The sequence below is a fragment of the Quercus robur genome, chromosome 8, assembly GCF_932294415.1.
Source record: "Quercus robur chromosome 8, dhQueRobu3.1, whole genome shotgun sequence".
NCBI lineage: Eukaryota > Viridiplantae > Streptophyta > Magnoliopsida > Fagales > Fagaceae > Quercus > Quercus robur.
Window position 1 is genome coordinate 5,861,061 of NC_065541.1, and position 19,470 is coordinate 5,880,530.

At 41.0% G+C, this 19,470-nt stretch overlaps 1 protein-coding gene and 2 long non-coding RNA genes across 33 annotated transcripts in view; 2 read left to right on the forward strand and 1 right to left on the reverse strand.

Annotated features, from left to right (window-relative positions):
* The window catches only part of LOC126694308 (nicotinamide/nicotinic acid mononucleotide adenylyltransferase-like), a 74,181-nt gene that overhangs the window by 31,236 nt on the left and 23,475 nt on the right, over nucleotides 1–19,470 (forward strand). For 3 of the 30 annotated variants that reach the window (XR_007645707.1, XR_007645706.1, XM_050390489.1), the window contains one exon: nucleotides 12,185–12,258. The exons of 22 other annotated variants lie outside the window; for them this stretch is intronic. Coding sequence is in view for 1 of the 8 variants with exons in the window: in XM_050390489.1 (XP_050246446.1) it covers nucleotides 12,185–12,258 (74 nt within the window). In the remaining 7 variants the exon portion in view is untranslated. Of the gene's footprint in view, nucleotides 1–11,515; nucleotides 12,038–12,184; nucleotides 12,259–19,470 lie in introns of those variants that run through there. 5 more of the 30 variants (XM_050390490.1, XM_050390496.1, XM_050390491.1 and 2 more) reach the window with 4 other exon arrangements.
* Nucleotides 1–19,470, reverse strand: part of LOC126694314 (uncharacterized) — a 61,951-nt gene that overhangs the window by 22,431 nt on the left and 20,050 nt on the right. The window lies entirely within an intron of this gene.
* Nucleotides 954–11,139, forward strand: LOC126694313 (uncharacterized). Its single transcript, XR_007645712.1, has 4 exons — nucleotides 954–1,227; nucleotides 3,285–3,389; nucleotides 4,218–4,297; nucleotides 10,865–11,139. It is a non-coding gene; the product is annotated as an uncharacterized LOC126694313 (long non-coding RNA).

The following is a 19,470-nucleotide window of genomic DNA, read 5'->3' on the forward strand; positions in this document are numbered from 1 at the left end:
GACACACAGCACGTGGAGAGATGGGTCAGAATTCATTGGTGTACAAAGTTTTCAAAGTAAGATATTGTCCAGATTGTGATTTTCTACATGCATCTTTAGGGAGTAAGCCTTCTTTTATTTGGTGAAGTATCCATTCGGCCACGGGAATAGTGGAAAGAGGAGTTCGATGGCTTGTGGGTAATGGTCAGTGTATTAGGAGTGTGAAATGGAAAAAATTTTGCTTATTTGTTAAACATGCTTGGATGGAAGAAAGGGTCTGTATGGATAGAATTTATTTTGCTGAAATTGAAAACTGAAAACAATGTAGCAAAATAATTTTTAAATGTATGAATAGTGTTATGGGACCCATTTTTAATGAAAAAATGATTGAAAAATGTAATTTGTAGGATTTGTGAACAGTGCACAGATGCACTGTTCACTGCTGAATTAGTCAAAAGGTGCGGTTGAAGCAAAAAATAAAAATAAAAATTGAAAACGTAAAACGCAGCAAGAAACGCGGATCCAAACCGCACCAAAGTCCTTGTTTTATTTAACAAGCTCTTCTCTACCATGTATCTATAACACCTTTTACTAATTAATGAAGTTTCAGTTTGTTAAAAAAAAAAAAAAAAAACTTGCACTTTACCCTCTTCAAACTCAATAACTTAGAGCATGTTTGGTGCATACACTGGAGCAATTGTTTTCAGTTGTTAAATAATATTATATACATATTTTTACATACACATATTTCTAAAAAATAAAAAAGAATAGTCTTATCAATATATATATATAAAACCGAACCTTTTGAAACTTCCACAATTTTCCACATCAGTACAGTATTAAAAAAAATTCTAAAAAAAAAAAAAAAAAAGTAAGCACAAAAAAAAAGACCTTTTCTAAAACCTAATAAAAACACCCGATAAAAACCAAAAAATAAAAAAACATAACGCCAAAAGAAGCCTCTGCCGTTCCTCTCTCTTCTCACCAAAAAATAAAAAAACATATCGCAAAAAGAAGCCTCTGCCGTTCCTTTCTCTTCTCTATTTCTCTATCGTCTCCTTCCCCAAAACCCAACACTGAAAATCAATCCTGCCAAGAAGTCATCCCCACATGGTTAGGTCTGAGATAGAAAGAAGGCATCACCAACCATATGGTTTGGTCCTTCGGAGAGTTTTTCCAGAAGCGAAGGTGACGATGGGACCGCAACAGAGCTTGAAGAGAAAATCAAATCAGGCACCGCCACTGCTGGTAAATAATTTTTATACCATTAACATATTTTATTTTTATAATTTTCCCAATAAATGTAAATGTTTAATTTTCTGATCTGGGTATTTCATAATATTTTGATTAGGAATCCATAACCCTAACCAAATTTGATTAGGAATCCATAACCCTATGTTATATTATAAATAATGTTTTTTTAGGGATTATTTGTTACCATGCAACTCACGGCTAAAAATTTGTATCTTTCATTCCTCTCTTTTGAAATTTTTTTGCTCACTTTATAATTCTGAATTTTTATTGCTCTCTTTATAATTCTTCAGTTTTTTTGGATTTAATTTTGTGAATTTTTATCTGGGTTCATGTGACTACCCCTTAAAAACTTGATTTTAGTGTATAGTTTGGGGATTTAAATTCGAAATTCATAAGGAATTTTAATTTCTAATTCTTTGAGATTGTGTATTTGAAATTCTTTTATGATTCATATGTTAGATATTGGGATTGGTATTGATGGTGAGATAGGTTTATATTGTAGAAAACAACATTTATTTAGATAGTTTTGGTAATAGTTGATAGTATTGTACAATTGTTTTTTTTTTTGGCTGCACTATTGTGACAATAATTTACTATATTGATTATTAGTCTGTGGATTTACCATATTGAGAAGTAGGCTGCACTATTGTGACAATAATTTACTATATTGATTATTAGTCTGTGGATTTACCATATTGAGAAGTAGGTTTGATTTTTTTAATGATTTATTTCATGGTGTGTTTGTGTCTGGATGTGTTTAGTATTCCCATCTCTCTTACATGAACATAAGTTGTTTGATAAAATTCCTGTGTAATTTTTTTTTGTTATTCTAGGAGTCATATTACATGGAGATTGGTAAGGAAGAAGATAAGTAAAGAATGTGATGCTATGTTGCTGATTTAATCAGGTTGAGATGTGTGCCTCTAGACAATTAAATAATTTTGAACAAAAATTACCCAAACTCATGATTTGGAATTGGCTGCTGTGGTTTTTGCTTCAGATCTGATGGTAAAGTATTGAATGTTAATAATAGGCCCTTGGTTACAAAATTGTTATGATTCGATATGTAGGTATGATATATAAAAGGTCCATATATGATTTTGGATGAGGGATAGCATGAATGGTTTATATAAATAGTCTAAAGAACTCCACTCATTTTTCTTATGCTTTTTTAATTGAACCAGGATGGATTTTGTTTCTCCAACTTAAAGCGAATGACTGGCTTTCATGTGCTACACCTATTCTTTGAACTTGCTTTTAAGTTTCATATGATTGTATTCTTTAAGAAAACATGTATTAAAAATTTACCTTTTGGAATATGCTTTTACATCCTTTATGAGATTTTGTGTTACCAAGATTTGCTATAGCTCAATTTGTTGTATGGTTTATAGTAGTGGAACAACTGAGTGTGTATTTTGGTTTCTGCAATGAAAATAGTTGGTTTAGTAGTGAATATTATTTTTTCACTTTGACATTAACGAAACCGTTACATCAATTATGAAGTTTATATCTTATCTTTTATCAATATATTTTATTATATTTTCCCCTTAAAATTTTGATAGAGATGGTAGTAGCTTCAAAGCATACACACGTAATTTCTTCATATTATTTTTTTCCTATAAAGTTTTTTTTTTTTTTTTTTCCAAATCATCACCATTAGCAATTCATTACTATTTTTTTTTCTCAAAGTCATAATACATTTAGTGTTAATTTTGTGATTTTTCTTGGGTTTTCCTTGATAAATTTAAGTTGAATCTTTGAAACGAACAGTGGGAACCATCCCAATTGATAAGGTTATTACTGTACAATCTATTTGTATTTTAGATTGAGCCAATCGTTCGAGAAATTCACTAAAGCTATTTGATCTGTCAGATATGGGCTTAGATAGCAAATTTGGAAGTACTAATAGATACATGTTTTGGAATTTTTTCTGTTACATTTGTAGTTTTGTAATGATTTATAACTATTATGCCACTATTTTAAAGTTGAGTATAGACATTTTTAATAATGTTCACTTTCATTAAGTGTTGTTTCTTTTACATGTACACAAGGTGTTTGATGAAATTTCCTATGAGTTCTAGAAGCCATAATACATGGAGAGTTGTAAGGAGGAAGATAGGTAAGAAATGTGATGCTCTATTGTTGATTTAATCAAGGTAAGCTATGTTTGATTCTTATGACTATTTATCAATTAAAAATGTATTGTATATAAATGTTTTTTTTTTCTTCTAAACTTTGTCTCGTTATTTTTATTTTCTTTTCTCTCCTGTTTTATCCTATACAATTGTTCAACTCAGGAGCCCTCCACCAAATTTTAGATTCCTTTTCAATTGAACTAGGATAGACTTATAGATATACATACTCCAACTTATAGATAGACTATCCATTTGGATTAAAAATTTGTTGTTTTTTACCTCCGGTAATATGCCATTACATCATTTATGAGATTTGTGTTATCAAGATTTTGTATAGCTCAATTTGTTGTATTGTTTATAGTGATGGAACTATTGAGAGTGTATTGTGGTTTCTTCAATGAAATTGGTAGGTTTAAGAATATTTGCAAAATTGAGAATATTGTTTAATGGTGGGAAACATAATTTTTTGTTGGCTAGAAGCATAGGCAACCACAAAATTTTAAAGGGTGATTAGAGATGATAACCCAAAATATGGTAGGTGGATGGTATGTTGATACAATAGTTTCAGAATTAATCCCTTTTAAATTTGATGGTTTTTCTACACAACGATGATGAACTATTTAGTACATTGATACAATTCTTTATTATTTTCAAAATCCAAACTTTCTTGATGTGTGGCTCTATCAACCTTTCATATGAAAGCCAGGAAACTTTGAAATTTTAAATTAATAATATAGATCATGTAGTCCAAACAAGATGTTCAAATTTATGATTTATGTCTCTTCCCATTCCTCTCACACTCATTTTAGATAAAATTTTCTTGGGGAATGATCTTAATCTGTATAGTAGATTGCTTGCAGCCTTGCAATGTTGTTGACTACAAGTATTCTCTACATGGGCTGCCAGTGGATTCTGATGAGTACCTTCAGGTATTATATGAGGTTTCTTTTAAACCTTCTCTCTTTTTGTGTCATTGCAATTTTTTTTAATAATGATTTCTGTTTGGTTACTAAGAAAGTGTAGTAATAGAATACATATAGTTTTAGGTTTTTATTTAGTTTGGAGTGATTATTGTATATTTGGCTTATCAAAAAAGAAAAGAAAAGTGTAATACATATTTGGAGGAGACTTAAGACCAGCAAGTTCTAATGGGGGGGGTTCGTAGCTTTCGCATTGAGTCTAAATCTTTTCAAATAGTTGTTGAGGAAGGGGGTCGTTTTTTCTTATTAAGGATATTTGAGAGGGGCAAGTTTGCCATGAGATCAGTTTTCATGAGCAAGAATGCAGCCCATTGGCTAATGTTTTGCATTGAACACTCTGTTGTTGGGAAGAGCTTCAGGCAGTTTTTCACTCTCAGAGAGGGTGACACTGCCTTCACTCTCCAATGGTGTTCCAACTCCTCAGGCCAGTTCTTGCTGTTATCTGTACTCAAAGCTGGTGGGCCTAGGAGATCGATTATTATACCGGAAGGCAAAGAGAGATATGGTTGGAGGGTTTTTGGTCTAGAACTAAGGAAATTGTTGTTTCCTTCTCAATATGCAGTGGGTGGAAATGGTCCTCCTAAATTCATTCCTCAGGTGCGGAAGTATAATATGGAGGATCAAAACTCTAGAACTTTTGCTGAAGTTGTGCAAGGCTTTCATGGAAGAACTGAGGATAGAAAGCAGCTGTCACATCTTGGACTCACAGCCAAAGAGAAGTTAACACAGCTGGGAAAGGAGAAAAAAGGGGAGAATCTGAAACTCTCAGGTGCAAAAATGGGGGAAATTCCAGTGAGCAAGTCTGAAAGGTTGGGGGTGGTGGGAAGGATTTGGAGGGAGCAACGGTTGAGTGAGGTGGCTGAGGTGGGTAAGCAGAAGCTGGCAGATACTAGGTTACATTTCCCAAGCTTTTTGAATTCAAAAGATGATGAAAAGGGGAAGAAGTCTGATTTTAGGAGATCTTGCTGGTCAGGGAGAGGTCTTGTCATAGAGGTTGATGGGATAGGGAGGAGACGGGTCTCTTGGGTTAGAAAGAAAGGGGGAGTTTCAAAGATCAGAGGGATGGCACGTGAAGTGGAATGGGAATGCATCACTGATGCTCCTAAGGCCCTTAATTGGGCTCCTCAAGGAACCAAACTGGAAGCTCTTAGGCCAGGCTTGGGCCGTGGAACAAGCCCAGTGATGGGTTCTTTTTACTCAGGCCCAAGCTTTTTTGATTTGGGCGAGAGTTCTCTGGCTGGGGAAGGTAAATCAGCCCAGGTTCTGGCTATTGAGGCTTGCCCCAAGGCTCGTCAGCAAGGAGCATCGGACCGGAGCGCGATGCCTCTGGTGGTGGCCGACGGCCCCTTCGTCGCCGGTTCCAGCTCCGACAACCTCTTGGAGCAACCGGGAAGGGACGATGGTCTCCCCACTGCCGGGACTGGGTCCGTTGAGCCTCCGTTGCAGCTGGTGGAGGCCGACGGCCCTTCCTCTGCCGGATTCAGCTCCGACGAGCTTCCGACCTCACCGGGAAAGGCCGGCGACCCCTGCACCGCTGGTTCCAGCTCCGACGAGCTCTTGGAGCCACCGGGAAGGGACGCTGGCCTCCCCACTGCCAGGACTGGGTCCGATGAGTCTCCGTTGCAGCTGGTGGAGGCCGACGGCCCTTCCTCTGCCGGATTAAGCTCCGACGAGCTTCCGATGTCACCGGGTAAGTCTGATAAGGTGCCGTCGGGGTCATCGGCAGAAAGGTTTTTATCTGATTTCTTTCTGAGTTTATCAAGGGCTGGGCTGGTGGACTTGAGGGATAACATTGGGGCTGAAGGTGGCTGGGACAGTTGTGTCATCTCCAAGCCGAATGCTGCCCTTGCAATTGTGCAACCCAGCTCAGCGGAGTCTCCTACGAAGGCTTTATGTGCTGTTTCTGAGGTGATTGATTTGGTGGAGGACGAACTGAACAACTCAGTTATGGGTTTGGGGGGAGAGGATAGTTTATCAACTCCTCTGTTATCTATCACGCCCTTTGGGTTCCCTTTGGCAGTTGAGTTGAATTGGAGTAATGAGGCAGTGGAGAGTGTGAACACGTTGGATATTTCTAGATGGGTGAAGAACAGACTTCCTGGGTTTAGTAAGCTGGTGGGGCTGCCTTTAGGCCGGCATGAAAACTTATGTATTGCCTTGTTACAAAAGATTGAGAGGGAGACGGAGGCTGCCAAAGAGCAGAACAGGAAAGCTAATGCTACTAGAAAAGTTTTCGTTTTTAAGGAGAAAGGGAAAAGGGAACTGAAGAATTTGCAATCTTCGGTTAATTATGATGGTAGGCAGCGTGATGGCTGCTGAGTTTTTGGTCAGTTGGGTTTGTATTGTCTTTATGAATTTGAAGATTCTTTCTTGGAATGTTAGGGGTCTGAATGACGGTCGGAAACGTTTGATAGTGAAAAATTTATTGCGTGATTGGAAGTGTGATGTAATCTGCCTTCAAGAAACTAAGCTTGCAGGCCTGGACAGACAGTTGGTTGGTAGCTTATGGAGTTGTTCTTTTATGGATTGGGTGGCGTTAGATGCTGTCCAGACAGCAGGAGGGGTTTTGTTGATGTGGGATAGGAGGGTCTTAGAGAGGTCGGAGTGTTTGGTGGGTTCTTTCTCTGTGTCTGTTCGGTGGCGTGGGATGGGGGACGGTTTCACTTGGGCGTGTTCGGGGGTTTATGGCCCAATTGACAATAATGAGAGGGGTCTAATGTGGGACGAGTTGGTTGGTGTTCAGCATTATTGGAATGTCCCTTGGTGTTGCATCGGAGATTTTAATATTGTTCGCTTCCCTAGTGAACGGTTGGGTTATTCTCGTCTTACTCCGGCCATGGAACTATTTTCGGAGTTCATTGAGGACCTTAATTTGATTGACTTGCCTCTGGAGGGTGGGAGATATACTTGGTCTAGCGGTTCAGATCAGCCCTCGATGTCTAGGATAGACAGAGTTTTGGTGTCTCATGAATGGGAGGAGCACTTCTCGGATGTGACCCAACGGATTTTACCTCGTCCTGTTTCAGATCATTTCCCGATTCTTGTGGAGGTTGGGGGAATGGCGAGGGGTAAAAGTCCGTTTAGGTTTGAGAATATGTGGCTAAAGTCGGATGGGTTTATTGATAGAGTTCATTCTTGGTGGAATCGTCATTCCTTCTCTGGTACTCCTAGCTTTGTGTTTGCCAAAAAGCTGAAGGCTTTGAAAGAGGATATCATTCAGTGGAACCGGTTGGAGTTTGGCCATGTTGGGCGCAAAAAGTCTCATTTATTAGAGGCTCTGAAATCCTTTGATGCCAAGGAAGGGGAATTTGGCCTCTCTGATGCTGAGGCTTGTGAGAGAGATGTGGTGAGATCTGAAGTTAAGAATCTTCTCTCTTTGGAAGAAATCTCATGGAGACAGAAATCAAGGATGTTATGGATTAAGGAAGGAGGTAATAATACTAAATTTTTCCATAGGATGGCAAATTCCCGAAGAAGGTATAATAATCTGAGTATTTTGGAGGTGGATGGAGTGATTTATGAGGAAGAATTCGAGGTGGCTGCCCAGGTAGTAAACTTTTATAAAAATTTGTATCAAGAGACGGAGGAGTGGAGGCCTTTTGTGGAAGGTTTGGAGTTTGACCAGATAGATGGGTCGGAGAGGGGTTGGCTTGAAAGGAGGTTTGAGAAGGAGGAAATTCTTCTAGCCATTAACGAGTTGGCCGGAGATAAAGCTCCAGGTCCAGATGGCTTCTCTATGGCCTTTTTCCACCATTGTTGGAGAGTGGTGGAAAGGGATGTCCTATTAGTTTTTGAGGAGTTCTATCAACATAGTAAGTTTGAGAAATCTTTGAATGCTACCTTCTTAGTTCTTATCCCTAAGAAGAATGATGCTTCCAATATTCGAGATTTCAGGCCTATTAGCTTGGTGGGGAGCTTGTACAAGATCTTGTCTAAGGTTTTGGCAAATCGTTTGAAACTGGTTTTAGATCACCTGATTTCTGAGTCTCAGAATAGTTTTGTGGGAGGAAGACAGATTCTTGACTCAGTTCTTATTGCCAATGAGTGTGTTGATAGTCGAGTGAAGAGTAAGATCCCGGGGGTTATTTGTAAGCTAGACATTGAGAAAGCTTACGATCATGTGAATTGGGAGGCTCTTCTAGACCTTTTGAAGAGAATGGGCTTCGGGGAGAAGTGGGTTAGATGGATCCGCACCTGTATCTCGACGATCCACTTTTCTATTTTGATTAATGGGGCTCCAGCTGACTTTTTTGGGAGCACGAGGGGTCTGAGACAAGGGGATCCGCTATCTCCAATGTTATTTCTAGTCATGATGGAGGTCTTAAGTAGGATGTTGAAAAGAGTTGAAGGTGCTGGCCTGATTAGGGGTTTCAAGGCTGTTGGAAGACGGGGTGTAGGGGAATATGTCTCGCACCTTCTATTTGCGGATGATACTATTTTGTTTTGTGATGCGGAAGTGGAGCAGATCCTTCATGTGCGGATGCTTCTCCTTTGTTTTCAGGCTGTGACTGGTTTGAAGGTTAATGTCTTGAAGAGTGAGATGGTTCCAGTAGGGGAGGTTAATAATATTCATGCCTTGGCAGAGATTTTGGGTTGCCGGATTGGGGCCTTGCCTATGACCTACCTTGGTATGCCGTTGGGGGCTTCTCATAAGTCCCCTTCTATTTGGAATCCCACCTTGGAGAAGATTAATCGGAGGTTGGCCGGGTGGAAGAAGTTGTATTTGTCAAAAGGTGGAAGATTGACGCTTCTCAAGAGTACGCTTTCCAGCCTTCCTACTTACTATTTATCTCTCTTCACCATTCCGTCGCATGTGGCTAATAAAATTGAGAAGATTCAGAGGGACTTTCTGTGGGGGGAGTCGAAGGTTCATTTGGTGGGGTGGGATAAGGTGTGTGCTCCTAAGGTTAATGGTGGCTTGGGTATTAGGAAACTAACTACCTTTAATAAAGCTTTACTTGGGAAGTGGTTATGGCGGTTTGGGGTTGAGGAGACTCGTTTATGGAGGAGGGTTGTAGCTTTGTAGTATGGGGAAGAGTGGGGGGGTTGGTCTTCCAAGTTGGGTAGGGGTGTTCATGGGTGTGGTTTATGGAGAAGTATCCGAAAAGGTTGGGAGGTTTTTAGCAAGTTTTTCCGGTTTGAGATAGGGGTGGGGGATAGAGTGAAGTTTTGGACAGATCAGTGGTGTGGGGACTCTCCACTCCATCTTTCCTTTCCGGTTGTGTATGGGATTGTTTCTAATAGAGAGGCTTCTGTGGCCTCGTCTCTCGAAAGATTGGGGACCGAGGCTCGTAGAAGTTGGAAGGTTCCTTTTCTTAGGGATCCTAATGATTGGGAGATGGGAGAGGTGGATGATTTTCTCCATACCTTGGATTCTTGTTTACCTCACTCCGAGCAAGGAGACCGCATGATTTGGAAATTGTCGAAGAAGGGGGATTTCAACATTCGCTCCTTTTATGACAAGCTTCGAAGTCCCTCTCCTTTTACTTTTCCTTGGAAAGGTATTTGGAAGGTTAAGGCCCCTACGCACGTCTCTTTCTTTGTTTGGACTGCTGCTTGGGAGAAGATTCTTACAGGGGACACTTTGCGGCGCAGAGGCTTTGAGTTGGTTGATTGGTGTATTATGTGTCGTTGCAATGGGGAGACGGTGAACCATTTGCTTCTCCATTGTGAAAAAGCATATAAGTTGTGGAGCTTGATTTTCAGATCTTTTGGGATTTCTTAGGTCTTGCCTAGATCGGTTGCAGATATGCTCTTCAGTTGGTGGAACTGGTTTGGAAAGCACTCTTCTAGCATTTGGAATTTAGCTCCGTTGTGCCTAATGTGGTGTATTTGGAGGGAGCGGAATTGGCGAACTTTTGAGGACAGGGACAAATCCGATGACCAGTTGCTCGCTTTTTTTTGTGGTTCTCTTTTTGATTGGTCTAGGGCTTGGGGACTCACCTCCAGTGATTCCCTCCCTTTGTTCCTTTGTTCTCTCCTTTGTATTTAGCTCTTTGTTGTTTTCTGCTTGCTTTCTTGTTCTCTTTTCTTTTTCTGTTTTTTTTCTCTCTCTGTATTGTTTGCTCTGCCTCTGTTTTCATGAGGTAGATTTTTGAATATACTTCTTTATTACTTATCAAAAAAAAAAAAAAAAGGTTTTTATTTAGTTTGGTTGGGATTTGGGCATCTTCTTTATATAGCTGTTTGGGCTTTGTTTTTTTCTCCCCCCCCCCCCAAAAAAAAGAAGAATTCTATTTGGTTGCTGAAGGAAATCAAGTTCAAATTAGAATCTCAAATAAATTAACATCGTCAGTGAAAGAAAGCAAAAATATTTAAATTTTTACAACATTATTAGATTGCATGCATGGGATCTCTTATGGTCATTCTCTCAAAATTTTACACCTAACTACTAACATATGTGGTGACTCTTGACAACATCATATGCATTGAGAATTGACTTAAAAGGGTGTTGATGATTTTGCTTTAAATTACTGGGATTGTTTTTCTAATTGAAGGGTTGTCGATATTTCCTAGAGGTATGAAAGGTTTGATTTAGCATCAACAAAAAGTAGATAACTCAATTCAATTATGATCCTGCTTTCATGGAGGAAATGAGGACAAGAAGACAAACATCTCATGAGTTTCACATACACAGTTGCAGAACCAGTTCATAAACCATAGAAATATGGACTATGTAAATTGACAAATGTCTATGTACAATGATAGATTTGCTTATTCAACTTGTGGTGGTGTTCATAAAGTAACATTCAACTAGCATTAATAACACCTACTCTTCTATGTTTATGAAATTTTACATGTATTACTTTTGCGATCTTTTGAAATTATGTTGTTTTAGGTTTCTACAAGTTTGTGTTTATTTTTATTTTTATGTGAACTTTTATTTTGAATAAATTTTTTTATTTTCGTATATTTTCAAGTCAATATCTTGAACAAAATAAATATATTTAATTTTTATTTAACTATCCCGTGCATCGCACGGGTTAACAACTAGTACAGTATAAAGTGGTACAAAAAAAGCCACAACTTGCCACATGGCAAGTTGTGGTTGGTTGAAGAGAACTCACTAAATGAACGAGTTATGGCTTTTTTTGTGCCACTTTATGTGGCACTAAAAGGACTAAAATAAAAACAAAACTACCAAACAGCCCTAAATCGACAAAAATAAAAACAAAACTACCAAACAGCCCTAAATCGACAGAGATCTGAAATCTCGTACCAATCAATCGTTGTCTTTCTCATTCTGAAAGGTATAACAAACTAGTTCAACCTCAACCTCACTCTCTCATTATAAAAATCGCCGATTGTAGATAAGACACAGAGTAGGGCAAAATCACAGCGTTGCTGGCACCCTTCTTTCCTCTTTTTGTTGACGTGGACCTTACTTTTTTCGTTTTTGACGCGTCTAGTTTTGATTGGACCATTTGAACAACATCTCTCCGTCTCGGACGAACTCAAGGTCTCACACTCCAACCGCGTTGTTTACCCGCAAAAGCAAATACTCTGTCTCTCTCTCACTTCAAATCCCATCTATAAAAGTAAGCTCTCTCTATTTACAAAAACCACTTGTAAACATTTTTTCTCTGTTGAATTTGATATTATCTAGGTGTCATGGATACCCCCATTACCCTTCTCTAAATTATCCTTTGGATTGATTGATCATGAAGATTCACCTGGAACCACACCCAAGTAAGTATCACATACTCATTTCTAAGGGATACCCAGATGCCACCTAACATGTCTTATAACGTTTTGCATTTTTGTTGTTGTTGTTGTTATATATTAGACCTTGGTTTAATTGGAAAAAAGTGGTAACTTTGCTTTGTTCTAAACTAGGGAGAAGGTGTATGTGGTTTTAGTAGCGAATGGAAGCTTCAATCCGCCGACTTATATGCATTTACGCATGTTTGGTAAGTTGGGGTGCGAGTTTCTGTTTTTGTTTTTTCATGTTTTTACTTTTTGTTTTTGTTGTTTTTCTGTGGATAACTGAGGGTTTTATGTCTGTTTAGATGCTGTTTTTTGCTGAAAATTGTTTGAAGTATAGTTGTGCTTAGATAAAGTGAGGCTAAAATGCTGTATGTAAGCAAATATGCTAAAGAGTTAAAAGAGAAAGTTGATGGTGGACAAACTCATCCTTAATCCTATGTGGTTCACTCTATGGTTATTGTTTTAAATCATAGCAAACTCACCCTTAATTTTATGTCGTTGGCTCTATGGTAGTTGCCTTTTATCTTTTTTTTTTTATAAGTAAAAAATAAGTATATTAAGAAAACTACCTCATAAAAACAGAGGCAGAACAGATAGTACAGGGAGAGAAACAAACAAAAAAAGAGAACTAGAAAACAAACAGAAAGCAACAAAAAACTAAGTACAGTGAAGAGAACAAAGGAACAAAGGGAGGGAATCACTAGAGGTGAGTCCCCAAGCCCTAGACCAATCAAAAAGAGAACCACAAAAATAAGCTAGCAATTGGTCATCGGATCTGTCCCTGTCCTCAAAAGTTCGCCAATTCCGCTCCCTCCAAATACACCACAAAAGGCACAACAGAGCTAAATTCCAAATGCTAGAAGAATGCTTTCCAAACCAGTTCCACCAGCTGAAGAGCATTTCTGCAACCGATCTAGGCAAGACCCAAGAAATCCCAAAAGATCTGAAAATCAAGCTCCACAACTTATAAGCTTTTTCACAATGGAGAAGCAAATGGTTCACTGTCTCCCCATTGCAACGACACATAATGCACCAATCAACCAGCTCAAAGCCTCTACGCCGCAAAGTGTCCCCTGTAAGAATCTTCTCCCAAGCCGCCGTCCAAACAAAGAAAGAGACGTACGTAGGGGCCTTAACCTTCCAAATACCTTTCCAAGGAAAAGTAAAAGGAAAGGGACTTCGAAGCTTGTCGTAAAAGGAGCGAATATTGAAGTCCCCCTTCTTCGACAATTTCCAAGCCATGCGGTCTTCTTGCTCGGAGTGAGGTAAACAAGAATCCAAGGTATGGAGAAAATTAACCACCTCTCCCATCTCCCAATCATTAGGATCCCTAAGAAAAGGAACCTTCCAACTTCTACGAGCCTCGGTCCCCAACCTTTCGAGAGATGAGGCCACAGAAGCCTCTCTATTAGAAACAATCCCATACACAACCGAGAAGGAAAGATGGAGTGGAGAGTCCCCACACCACTGATCTGTCCAAAACTTCACTCTATCCCCCACCCCAATCTCAAACCGGATAAACTTACTAAAAATCTCCCAACCTTTTCGGATACTTCTCCATAAACCACACCCATGAACACCCCTACCCAACTTAGAAGACCAACCCCCCCACTCTTCCCCAAACTTCAAAGCTACAACCCTCCTCCATAGACGAGTCTCCTCAACCCCAAACCGCCATAACCACTTTCCAAGCAAAGCTTTATTAAAGGTAGTTAATTTCCTGATACCCAAGCCACCATTAACCTTAGGAGCACACACCTTATCCCACCCCACCAAATGAACCTTCGACTCCCCCCACAGGAAGTCCCTCTGAATCTTCTCAATTTTATTAGCCACATGCGACGGAATGGTGAAGAGAGATAAATAATAAGTAGGAAGACTAGAAAGCGTACTCTTGAGCAGCGTCAATCTTCCGCCTTTTGACAAATACAACTTCTTCCACCCGGCTAACCTCCGATTAATCTTCTCCAGTATAGGATTCCAAATAGAGGGGGATTTATGAGACGCCCCCAATGGCATACCAAGGTAGGTCATTGGCAAGGACCCAATCCGGCAACCCAAAATCTCTGCCAAGGCATGAATATTATTAACCTCCCCTACTGGAACCATCTCACTCTTCAAGACATTAACCTTCAAACCAGTCACAGCCTGAAAACAAAGGAGAAGCATCCAAACATGAAGGATCTGTTCCACGTCCGCATCACAAAACAAAATAGTATCATCCGCAAATAGAAGGTGCGAGACACATTCCCCTTCACCCCGTCTTCCAACAGCCTTGAAACCCCTAATCAGGCCGGCACCTTCAACTCTTTTCAACATCCTACTTAAGACCTCCATCATGACAAGAAATAACAAAGGAGATAGCGGATCCCCTTGCCTCAGACCCCTCGTGCTCCCAAAAAAGTCAGCAGGAGCCCCATTGATCAAAATAGAAAACTGGACAGTCGAGATACAAGTGCGGATCCAACTACACCACTTCTCCCCGAAACCCATTCTCTTCAAAAGGTCCAGAAGAGCCTCCCAATTCACATGATCATAAGCTTTCTCAATGTCTAGCTTACAAATGACCCCCGGGACATTACTCTTCACTCGACTATCAACGCATTCATTAGCAATAAGAACTGAGTCAAGAATCTGTCTTCCTCCCACAAAACTATTCTGAGACTCAGAAATTAGATGATCTAAGACTAGTTTCAAACGATTCGCCAAAACCTTAGACAGGATCTTGTACATGCTCCCCACCAAGCTAATAGGCCTGAAATCTCGAATATTGGAAGCATCATTCTTCTTAGGGATGAGAACTAAGAAGGTAGCATTCAAAGATTTCTCAAACTTACTATGTTGATAGACCTCCTCAAAAACTGCTAGGACATCCCTTTCCACCACTCTCCAGCAATGGTGGAAAAAGGCCATAGAGAAGCCGTCTGGTCCTGGAGCTTTATCTCCGGCCAGCTCGTTAATGGCTAGAAGAATTTCCTCCTTCTCAAACCTCCTTTCAAGCCAACCCCTTTCCGACCCATCTATCTGATCAAACTCCAAACCTTCCACAAAAGGTCTCCACTCCTCCGTCTCCTGATACAGATTTTTATAAAAGTTTACTGCCTGGGCAGCCACCTCGGATTCCTCCTCATAGATCACCCCATCCACCTCCAAGAAGCTCAGATTATTATACCTTCTGCGGGAATTAGCCACCCTATGGAAAAATTTAGTATTATTATCTCCTTCCTTAATCCATAGCATCCTTGATTTCTGTCTCCAAGAGATTTCTTCCAAAGAGAGAAGATTCTTGGCTTCAGACCTCATCGCATCTCTCTCACAAACCTCAGCATCAGAGAGGCCAAATTCCCCTTCCTTGGCATCAAAGGATTTCAGAGCCTCTAATAAATGAGACTTTTTGCGCCCAACATGACCAAACTCCGACCGGTTCCACTGAATGATATCATCTTTCAAAGCCTTCAGCTTTTTGGCAAACACAAAGCTAGGAGTACCGGAGAAGGAATGACGATTCCACCAAGAATGAACTCTATCAATAAACCCCTCCGACTTTAGTCACATATTCTCAAACCTAAACGGACTTTTACCCCTCGCCATTCCCCCTACCTCCACAAGAATTGGGAAATGATCTGAAACAGGACGAGGTAAAATCCGTTGGGTCACATCCGGGAAGTGCTCCTCCCAATCATGAGACACCAAAACTCTGTCTATCCTAGACATCGAGGGCTGATCTGAACCGCTAGACCAAGTATATCTCCCACCCTCCAAAGGCAAGTCAATCAAGTTAAGATCCCCAATGAACTCCGAAAAGAGCTCCATGGCCGGAGTAAGACGAGAATATCCCAACCGTTCGCTAGGGAAACGAACAATATTGAAATCCCCGATGCAACACCAAAGGACATTCCAATATTGCTGAACACCAACCAATTCGTCCCACATAAGACCCCTCTCATTGTTATCAACTGGGCCATAAACCCCCGAACACGCCCAAGTGAAACCGTCCCCCACCCCACGCCACCGAACAGACACAGAGAAAGAACCCACCAAACACTCCAACCTCTCTACAACCCTCCTATCCCACATCAGCAAAACCCCACCCGCCGTCTGGACAGCATCTAGCGCCACCCAATCCAGAAAAGGACAACTCCATAAGCTACCAACCAACTGTCTGTCCAGGCCAGCAAGCTTAGTTTCTTGAAGGCATATTACATCACACTTCCAATCACGCAATAAATTTTTCACTATCAAACGTTTCCGACCGTCATTCAGACCCCTAACATTCCAAGAAAGAATTTTCAAATTCATAAAGACAATATCGCCCCCACTGACCAAAAAACTCAGCAGCTAGCGCGCTGCCTACCATCATAATTAACTGAGGATTGCAAATTCCTCAGTTCTCTCTTCCCTTTCTCCTTAAAGATGACAACTTTTCTAGTATCCGTAGCTTTCCTGTTCAGCTCTTTGGCAGCCTCCGTCTCCCTCTCAATCTTTTGTAACAAGGCAATACATAAGTTCTCATGCCGGCTTAAAGGCAGCCCCACCAGTTTACTAAACCCAGGAAGTCTGTTCTTCACCCATCTAGAAATATCCGACTTGTTCACATTCTCCATTGCCTCATTACTCCAATTTAACTCAGCTGCCAAAGGGAACCCAAAGGGCGTGATAGATAACAAAGGGATTAAAAAACTATCCTCTCCCCCCAAACCCATATCTGAGTTGTTCAGTTCTACCTCCACCAAGTCACTCACCCCAGCACCAGCACATAAAGCCTTTGTGGGAGACACCGCTGAACTGGGTTGCACTATTTCAAGGGCAGCATTCGGCTTGGAGATGGCACAACTGTCCCAGCCACCTTCAGCCCCAATGTTGTCCCTCAAGCCCACAAGCCCAGCCCTTGATAAACTCAGGAATAAATCAGATAAAAACCTCTCTGCCGGAGACCACAACGACTCCTTATCAGACTTACCCGGTGACACCGAATGCACATCGGAATTTATTCCGTGGGAGGAGGGGCTGCCAGCCTTGATCAGAGAGATCGGAGGCTCGCCGGAGCAAGGACCTGAGAAAAAACCGGCGGTGCAGGGGTCGCCGGCCTTTCCCGGTGTCATCGGAAGCTCGCCGGAGATGAATCCGACCGAGGAGGGGCCGTCGGCCTCCACTAGCAGCAACGGAGACCCGACGGTCCCAGTCGCATCCTTTCCCGATGACTTCCAGGGCTCGTCGGAGCTGGGACCGGCGACGGAGGGGCCGTCGGCCACCGCCAGGGGCTTGACGCTCCGGTCCGGCGCTCCTTGCTGGTGACGAGCCTTGGGACGAGCTTCAGAAGTCAGGAACTGGGCTGACTTACCTTCCCCAGCCAGAGAACACTCACCCAACTCAAACAAGCTTGGGCCTGAGAAAGAGGAGCCCCTCACTGGGCTTGATCCACGGCCCAAACCAGGCCTAAGAGTAACTTGATTAGTTTCTTGAGGAGCCCAGTTAAGGGCCTTAGAAGCATCAGAGTTGCCATCCCTTTCCACTTCACGTGCCATCCCTCTGTTCTTAGAAGCTCCCCCTTTCTTTCCAACCCAAGAGACCTGTCTCCTCCCTATCACATCAACCTCTATGATAAGACCTCTCCCTGCCCAGCAAGATCTCCTAAAAGCAGACTTCTTCCCCTTTACAACAGCTTTTGAATTCAAAAAGCTTGGGGAAAGTAAACTAGTGTCAGCCAACTTCTGCTGACCCACCTCAGCCACCTCACCCAACCGTTGCTCCCTCCAAAACCTTCCCACCACCTCCATCCTTCCAGACTTGCTCACTGGAATTTCCCCCATTTTTGCACCTGAGAGTATCAGATTCTCCCCTTTTTTCTCCTTTCCTAGCTGTGTAAACTTCTCTTTGGCTGTGAGACCAAGATGTGGCAGCTGCTTTCTATCCTCAGTTTTATCATGAGAACCTTGCACAACTTCAGCAAAAGTTCTAGAGTTATGAACCTCCAACTTATGCTTCCGTGCCTGAGGAATGAATTTAGGGGGACCATTTCCACCCACTGCATAATGAGAAGGAAACAACAATTTCCTTAGTTCTAGACCAAACACCCTCCAACCAAATCTCTCATTGCCCTCCGGTACAATAATCGATCTCCTAGTCCCACCAGCTTTGAGTTCAGATAACAGCAAGAACTGACCTGAGGAGTTGGAACACCACTGGAGAAAGAAAGCAGTGTCACCCTCTCTAAGAGTGAAAAACTGCTTGAAACTCTTCCCAACAACAAAGTGTTCGATGCAAAACATCAGCCAATGGGCTGCGTTCTTGCTCATGAAAACTGATCTCATAGCAAACTTGCCCCTCTCAAAAATCCTTAATAAGAAAAAACGACCCCCTTCCTCTACAACTAAATGAAAAGATTTAGACTCAATGAGAAAACTACGAACCCCCCCCCCCCCCCCATAGGCTAAACTATCTTAGAAGGAAATGTACTATCTTAGTACAATGGAAATGTACTATGGGAGCAATACAAAGTGATCCAGCACATCAGGAATGCCTTTTATCATCAAACCAAGACATCAATGGATGTCTTTTTGGTGAAGAGAGGATTCGATTCCAGTCCTCTATTCGATGACAAGAGACTTAACCAATTTAGTCAACTGGAACCCACTTCTTCTTTTTATTTAAATGGCTATGGTTTTAGGGACATGGGTGATGATGGGGGTGGTGGGGTTTTTGATGATCTAACTCACAGTGCAAAATGGGTTATAATTAAAGACTTTAGCTTTAATATATTTTTTACCCATTTGGCTATGTTATTTGTCAAGTGAGAAACTAAATCAAGTACGTGCGTTTAAGGTTTCGTGGGTTCAAAAACATTGGGCACATGTGTAACTTACCAATAAAAAGAAAAATAGAAGTGTTAAAGATTTAGATACTCTTGTTGATTTCTGGGGATTTATTGTGTGATAGTGATGTACCATTGGCCCTTTGACTTTACTTCTTTTGTTTGCACTTGGAATCTCCTAGGATTTGTTTATAGTTTTGTATGCCTTTTAGAATTTTGTAGAACTTTTCCAAAGTCTTACTTGCAACATTTTATAGAGAGAGAGGTGCATAATTTCATAAGTGGTAGGTTGCTGTATGTGGTTGTGGATGGGCATACATGACTTGGTGCTTGTGCTCATTAGCCATGCTAGTAGTGGAGGCAGTGAGAGTAGTCTTGTCATATCTCTATGGATTGATGGTGTATCAACTATTCTTATAATGGTTAGGATGTACATTCGGTGGAGCAGTGATGGTACCATGGCACATGGAGCATTGTCTGGTGGTGGTTGATATGAATTTGTATATGATAGGCGTCATTAATTTGGACTTGCTTATAAATTATTATTGTGGGCTATATCATGTTTCGTAGAAGCATTAAGGGATTGGATTTTGGTACCTTGTTT